The sequence below is a fragment of the Notamacropus eugenii genome, chromosome 6, assembly GCF_028372415.1.
Source record: "Notamacropus eugenii isolate mMacEug1 chromosome 6, mMacEug1.pri_v2, whole genome shotgun sequence".
NCBI lineage: Eukaryota > Metazoa > Chordata > Mammalia > Diprotodontia > Macropodidae > Notamacropus > Notamacropus eugenii.
In genome coordinates this window covers 302,320,344-302,327,841 of record NC_092877.1, presented here as the reverse complement: position 1 = coordinate 302,327,841, position 7,498 = coordinate 302,320,344, and the positions used below count along the sequence as shown (strand labels likewise).

The window sequence follows — 7,498 nt, the reverse complement described above, 5'->3', positions numbered from 1 at the left end:
CTGTATAATAATAATGATGATGATGGTGATAATTACCATTTACACAGCATTTAAGGTTTGCAAAGCCATTTTAAAATATCTTCACAACAACCCTGCAAGATAGATTCTATTATTGTCCTCATTTTACAGTTATGAACACTGACGCAAAGTGACTTGCCCAGGATTACACAGATGGTAAGTGTCTGAGACTGGATTTGAATTTGAGTCTTCCTGACTCCAGGTCCAGTGTTCTATGCACTATGAAGTCACCTAGCAGCCCTAGATACAGTATCAGTTTTATTAGGTAGTTGTGAGTTTTCATGGAGATCAAGTATGTAAAATGCTTTGTAAACTTAATAGAAATGTCGATTATTACTATTATTTTTATCATTATTGTTATTATTTTCAGGTACATCATTTTACCTCTCTAGTCTTCAGTATTTAGAGGTTGTAGAAAATTGTCTATTTCTATGGGTCCTTCCAACTTAAAGAAAAATTTAAAAAGTATAAAAATAAAACATAGGTAACTTCCAGAATGAATGGAATATAGGAAGACTATCAATTTCTGACACTTCTCTTTTATAGATCAATTTAAATTTTAAGGATCAATTCTTTGAGCACAATTTTTTAAAAAAAGACTTCAGTTACATAAAACAACTTATTTGAACTATCTTGTCTTGGACCTTGAAACTTTTTTTTCTTTTTGGTCTTTGTGTAATTAAAACCCCAAAGTTCACACATCTTTGGCACAACATTCAAGAAAGCTAAAGTCAGCAATGGATGTACTGGGCTCAGGCCTTTGGGAGTGGACCTTTGGTCTTTAACATCAAACAGCATCAACAGTCAATCTTGTTACCACGTCACTGAAAACATGTCATTTCCATTAATAGAGATGTCAAGGAAGAGACAATTGAAGCTTGTTTTATTACGAGTAAGGATAGAAATTAAACCTTCCAGGGAGCATTCCACTAAAATGGGTGAGTCAGAGACACTAGCTCATTTTTGAAAAAAAAAAGTCTGAATTTATTACATTTAATGTTTAATATAAATCACCAAACCTAGAAGTGTTATAAAAATGAGCTAAAATGCTCCTTAAAGGACATTATTAGAAAGTCTTAAGTAGGGAGCCATTTCTAATCGGTAAAAGGTTCACAGATGAGTACTTCTTGAAATCACTTATTTTTAAGAAATATTTCTTCCAGGAAGAAAGCACTTTTATTTCAATGTTGGGTATAATTCAAGGGAGGGGGGGGAATATATTTATAGCGTCATCTTAAAGAATACAGAAGGAATCTCAATGAGATTCATATTTAAAACTCATTCACCACATACCTTTGTGAAAGGCAGTCTTGAGTATTTAAAATATATTTAATAACTGAAAACTAAATATGAACAGAGTTGAGGTAACAAGACTTGCACTGTCTCCAGCACAGGATCATGTGATTTAGGCCTGAAAGAGACCTTAGAGATCATTCTCTCTAGGCCTTTTATATTTTTAGATGAGGAACTAGAGAGGGTAAGTAGTGCTTTGCCCAAGGTTAGAAATTAATAATAATATTGACATTTATGACACACTTTGAGGTTGCGCGTTTTATACAAAAATTCTGTGTCCCAGGTAGCAGGAGGATAATCATTCCCATGTTACAAATGTGGATACTGAGACCTGAGGTTCAAATCCAGGTCCTTTGACACCAAAACTATTTCTAGTATATTATGCTGCGCTCCAAAAGTTGTATAAACGTGAGCTGCTGTTGCCATTACCATTATTATGTTTTATATTATATTATGCCCCTTGTGTTAAGTGGCAGTTTGGTGGCCCAGTGGACCAAACCCTGAACCCAGAGTCAAAGGAGGCCCGAGTTCAAATCTTGACTTAGTCACCAGCTGTGTGACTCTGGGCAAATCACTTAACCTGTCTCAGCTTCCTCTATTATAAAATAGGTAAAATAATAGCACCTGCCTTCCAGAGCTGTTGTGAGGCTCAAATGACACAGCATTACAAAATACTCTGCAAACTTTAAAGCATGAATTTGGTCTACAAGGGACAGCAAAAGACATTTAGAGGCTACTTAGCTAAAGAAAGAGAATACTCCCGGAAATTTCTACTGTACTGATTAAAGGAAATCAACATAGATAACTGAAAGTTGACTTATGAAGGAATGTGCTGTCATTTCAATTTTTAAAAATAACTGCCACTTGGCCATCCCACCACTGGGATATTTGGTACTCTTTAAACTAGTCAGGTTTGGCCTCCAAATTGGGAACAGTCATACTAAACCAATTTTCAGCTGCAAAACATGATTTGGGGAACTGGCTTCAAGTAGCATTAGCTGGCTAACGCCTCCACTATGGAGAATAATTAAAGATGTCATCCATTGCCACAAAAGCAGTGGCAACTTGGCTGCCTCCCGGTCTTCCTGGGTCACCAATGCAGCTGTCTTCCCCCAAAGGTTTGGAGAAATGCCTTTGGAGACCCATCCTTTTATTTGCAATGATTAAAATACAAAACTGGCAAGAATAATGGAAAATGGTACCTCTGGGCCACCAGGGAGCCCTCAACTCAGTAGAGGCACAGTAGGGGCTTAGGAAAAAACAACTGGCTATGTAGAAATGGCTTGTTTTGGTTTCTTTCTGCAGCTGACTCTGATTTTTCCTTTATTATTTGTTTGGATTGGAATTTTCCACTTTACTTTTTATTCTTCCCTTGTAGGTGTATATTTTTCAAATTTTAGTTTTAAGAAGCTCAGATGCGAAAGTAACATTCTTCTATTTCTCTTTTTGAGATTTCTAGGCAATTAAAATTAGAAAAAAAAGGTAATATATATAGCCTTCAAGTATCTGAATCTGTCATTTAATTTGGTTCTTTATTAAAATGCTTTTATTGTATTTGAACTCATGAAATAGCTATCAACCCAGCCATATACATTCACTAAGTGTCTAATATGTTCAAGACACTTTGCTGTGGGATTTAGGAGAGAGAAGATCTCACTATCCTCAAGAAGCTTACAGTCTAGTTGAAGAAACATGCAGACATATGAAAAGTACAAGGTCATTCAAGAACTAAACTATTGTTAAATCAACAACATTAGAGGTAATTAATTTTTTGGAAATTTGGAAGTCTTTATATCTAGCACAAATCTGAGTCATGGCAATCTCCATCTATCTATTTTCCCTAATGTACCTAATCCTTTTTCAACATAAGAGTCCTTCAAGTATCCGAAGACAGCTATCATGTCCCCTGCTAAGCCTTTCCTTCTCCATGCTAACCATCACCAAGTTCTTTCGCTCAATCTTCATATGACATGATCTTGAGGCTCCTCATCAGTCTGATCACCTTCCCCTGGATGTTTTTCAGCTTCTCAATGTCTTTCTTAAAATAAGGTGCCATGAACTGAACACAGTCCTCCAGGTAGGTGTGACTAGGGCAGGAGTGGGGAGCCTGTGGCCTTAAAGCCACATGTAGCCTCCTAGGTCCTTGGGCGCAGCCTTTTGACTAAGTTCAAGTTTTACGGAACAAATCCTTTGATTAAGGAGATTTGTTCTGTGAAATTTGGATTCAGTCAAAGGACTGCACTTGAGGACCTAGGGGCCGCAGGTTCCCCACCCCTGGACTACAGTATCATCTACCTAGCCTTCGACATTATATCTATCTTAATGTAATCTAAGTTACTACTTTTGGCTTGCCATGTCATATCATCGAGTCATACTGAGTTTGTGATTCATGGATGCCTCTATATCTTTTTCAGACTAATTGCTAACCATGTCTCCACCATCTACTTTTGAAATGGATTTTTTTTTTAAGCCAAGTATGTGCTTTTTCACTTGTCATCATTAAAGGTCATTTTATTACATTTGATCTATTGGTCTAGCCTGTTGAAACATTTCTGGATCCTGACTCTATTATCTAATATGTTCGATATGCCCTTTAGATGTATACCATCAATATCAGTTTCACATGGGTTCTTTATATTGATTTATTTTATAGTAGATGTAATCATTTACTTTTATGTATTTTTATGTGGTTTGCAACTAATTTTCATGGTAGCATAAGGCTTAACGTAATAATGAGATTGGGTGTTGCCTAACTTTCCACTGTGTAAATTAGAAAAATGACTTTACCCATGTGGGCCTCAGTTTCCTCAGCTGCACTGGGTGACCTGTAAGGGTTCTTCCAGTTCTATAGTTATCTGAATAGATGATTCTCAAGATAGTCATTTAGTTATTTGAATGTATGGTTGTCTCCAAGATAATCATATAGTTATTCAAATATATGTTTCTCTCTAAGATAATCACATTTTAACTGAATACAGAGGACATTATTACTCTTTTCCAGGACTTATGTTTCTTTGAAATGTATTGTTTTGGTGAGGTGACTGTATACACCTTATTTTATGAATGCCTAACAGTATTCTTTAAAATATGAAAGTCTTACGTATTATTACTTAGTATTTATCTATTACCGTGCAGATTGTAAAATGTTTTTACACTCAATCCACAATATAGCAACTTGTTTGATCTCACTAACTAGAAACATCTGTCCTGGAAAATGAAAGGAAAAAAGGGGGAAAGGACTGACTCTGCAAGAAACCAATTACTGAAGTCTGCCGTTGTGGTTCAGTGGTAGGAGAGCAGTTGTTTTATTGGAGAGAGCTGAAGAGATGGGGCAGCAAGCCACTGGTGCCCTGTCTTTTACCCGTCAGAGGCTTGCTGGAAGTGTGCTAAAGAGCAATACTGATAATAATTCAAAGGACTGACCAAAGTTGCACTTCTGGAATTTAGTCCTCTAAAACCAACCTGTACTGAAAGCAAAAGCTTAGGATTTTCTACCTGGTCGTTGAACTGTTTTCCATTCATTTATCTTTAAGGCAGGGGCTCCAAGATATAGATCAATATTCCCAAAATAAGCACTATTAATAAACAATTATTAATAAATATTCATCTAAAATAATAACGAGACAAGACTGTTCTTTGGAGGGGGACTGTTCAATGGGCAGGGTAGCATTGATCCAATTCATAGAGGGTTTCCTTTACCTAGGAAGACAAGAATTACAGTTACACAGTGTACTCTGTACCCACAGATAGGTGCAAAGCATTGCGCTCTTAACACACCTGTATTTAATGCTTCACTTTTAACAGTACTAGTAAAAATTTTACAATTATATTGTATGACTTTAATCCTTATGTTTCCCCTCAGAATGAAAGTCCATTACAAACATCATTTCTCTTTAGGCTGTCCTTGTGAGAAATTAGACAATGTCTTAGAGGTCAAGCTGAGAGGAGAAAAATGTTATTTGTCTAAGGTTAATAAATGACTAGTAATGTGGCTTGGGGCGCAGTTTGGCCAAGGACTCAACATTAATAATTCATTACTTTCTTGATTCCTTCTTTCCTCAACCATTGTATAGAAATATTTTGTTTAAAGCTGCTTATGAGTATTTTCTTTCTAGAAAGGATGTAGAGAAATAAGCATGAAGCAAATCTCTTATCAGTTCTTAGCCTATCTTTTGTCATTATTTTCCTTCAGATCTTTTTTTTTTTTTTTTTTTTTTTGCATGTGGGTGTTTGTAAACCTCTAACAGCTTTTAGTCTAGCTTTTGTTATTTTCTTTCAGACTTCCTTTTCAGAGGGGTGGTGGTAGAAAGTAGTATGTTTTGTTTTTATTTTTTCCTTCAGTCTTCATTTCTAATTAGGACAAAGAAAAGAATCTTGAACATCCTAAAGGAGAAGTTATTTGTCTATTTTCCTTTTTGCATGCTTCTCCTTGGATAGTTCAAGAAGAAAATGATTATTTTCACAAGATATATCCCCTCCTCCCAAAACAATCATTTTCTCCACTCCATTTTGAGACAACAATTCTGCTACCAGAGTTGTTACCTTTAGGTAGAGAGGACTTGATTCTTGCTATATCAGGAAAAAAGAGCTTAGATTAAAATGCCATCTACTGCTTACTACAACAGTTCTTGATACAGCAGCCATATGTGTATAGTTTATTTGTGTGAAATCTTATTCACTAGATAGGTTAACTATGCTTATTATTCATGCACAAATCAGGACATCACCCCATGATGTCATTGGTCCTCTTAGAAAAGAAAGGACTACCACCACCACCAACAAGATAGGTTAAGGTCAGAAGTAAAATTGCTAACGAAACCCGGAATTCTTGTATCTAGTCCCTGCTTTCTGTTTTCTTTCTCCCATCAGTGGCATATCCTTCCAGCTCTATAAGCATTTAGTGTCTCTGATCACTTAACTGCCTCTTAATGCTTCTCTGTTTTCCTCTCATCTGTTTCTTTCTGTCTTTCGTCCTCTTTCCTCCAAACCATGGTCAGGGAATTATTTAAGTGGGGATGTGAATAAGGTCCCCTGGGTACCCTTATCCCCTTGAGGAAGACAAAACTGAACTGGTTGGCTAGTGCTTCTACCATCACGAATGTAAAACATTTCTTATCCATTCCACTTGCAACACTTTCTCACTTTAGTTATAAGGTAGCAAAATTCTGAAAACTACTTGGCGGCTTAAAGGGGGAAATACTGTGTTAAAGGGAAATGGAATCATTTAGAGGATGTTAGAGGAAGCTAAATTAGCAGGTAGAAAGAAAGGGGACCCTTCAGATTTCACAAAGTGTTATGTTTTTCACTCTGTGAAAGTGACATATTTTGTAGTATTTCTAAGCTCCACAAGGGCAGAGAGTGTGTCTTATCTAAATGTTGGGTTTCCTCTAATACTTAGCACAGTGCTCTCTACATAGTATGTGCTTAATAAATGTTTTTTGAAGGAATCAGCTGACTGGTTGAATGAATGAATGAATGAATGAATGAATGAATGAATGAGGGTCATGCATGTCTACCACTCCACAGTTATTAAGCTCTTTAAAAACACACTGAAACTAGTCACCCAACCTTAATTTGAAACAGTTGAAATGATGCACAGGTACCTTACAATTAGATAGCTGAATCCAAAAGCATTAATAGATGTGTACTACACATGTGCCCAGCAGATGGAGGTCCATGGAGAGAGAATTACACAAACAAATGATAGATATTACTGGAGCCCATCACCGAGGAATTATTGCAGGATACCAGCTGTAGGTCATTCATGGTGGTGTCCCAATAACTAACATCTGCAAAAGGTTCAGTGGCTACCCCCTAGGGAAATGAGTTAGGTCTAGCTGACAAGTCACACAGAAGGGCTGGACTTCTGGGGAACGCTGACATGACTTGTCCCAGAATACAGTGAGTAATACGACAGTATGACTTGTGACTCACTCTGGATATCGTGCCTAAGTGTCCTGTTTAACTGTGCTTGTTGCCTGTTCATACTGAGCACACTCTAAGTGTGTTCTTTGCAACATCTTTATTCTTTTCAATCTCATGTCTTTTACTTTCTTGGAAAATAAGCTGTTCATGGCCACTAGGCGTTCGTGGTTAGTCTCCCCACAGCTTCTGCAGTTCAGCAAGTTCCCTTTGTCACTTTTCCCTTTCTCCTTTCCAAAGGATGATTTTGCTACCATGGCATAAC

The 7,498-nt window shown here is 36.8% G+C and overlaps 1 protein-coding gene across 13 annotated transcripts in view; it reads right to left on the bottom strand.

Annotated features, from left to right (window-relative positions):
* Positions 1-7,498, bottom strand: part of PARD3B (par-3 family cell polarity regulator beta) — a 1,282,024-nt gene that overhangs the window by 51,850 nt on the left and 1,222,676 nt on the right. The window contains exon 24 of one of the 13 annotated variants that reach the window (XM_072620102.1): positions 7-5,010. The exons of the other annotated variants lie outside the window; for them this stretch is intronic. Within the exon in view, the coding sequence (XP_072476203.1) occupies positions 5,007-5,010 (4 nt within the window). The 3' untranslated portion in view covers positions 7-5,006. Of the gene's footprint in view, positions 1-6; positions 5,011-7,498 lie in introns of those variants that run through there. 13 annotated transcript variants of the gene reach the window in all.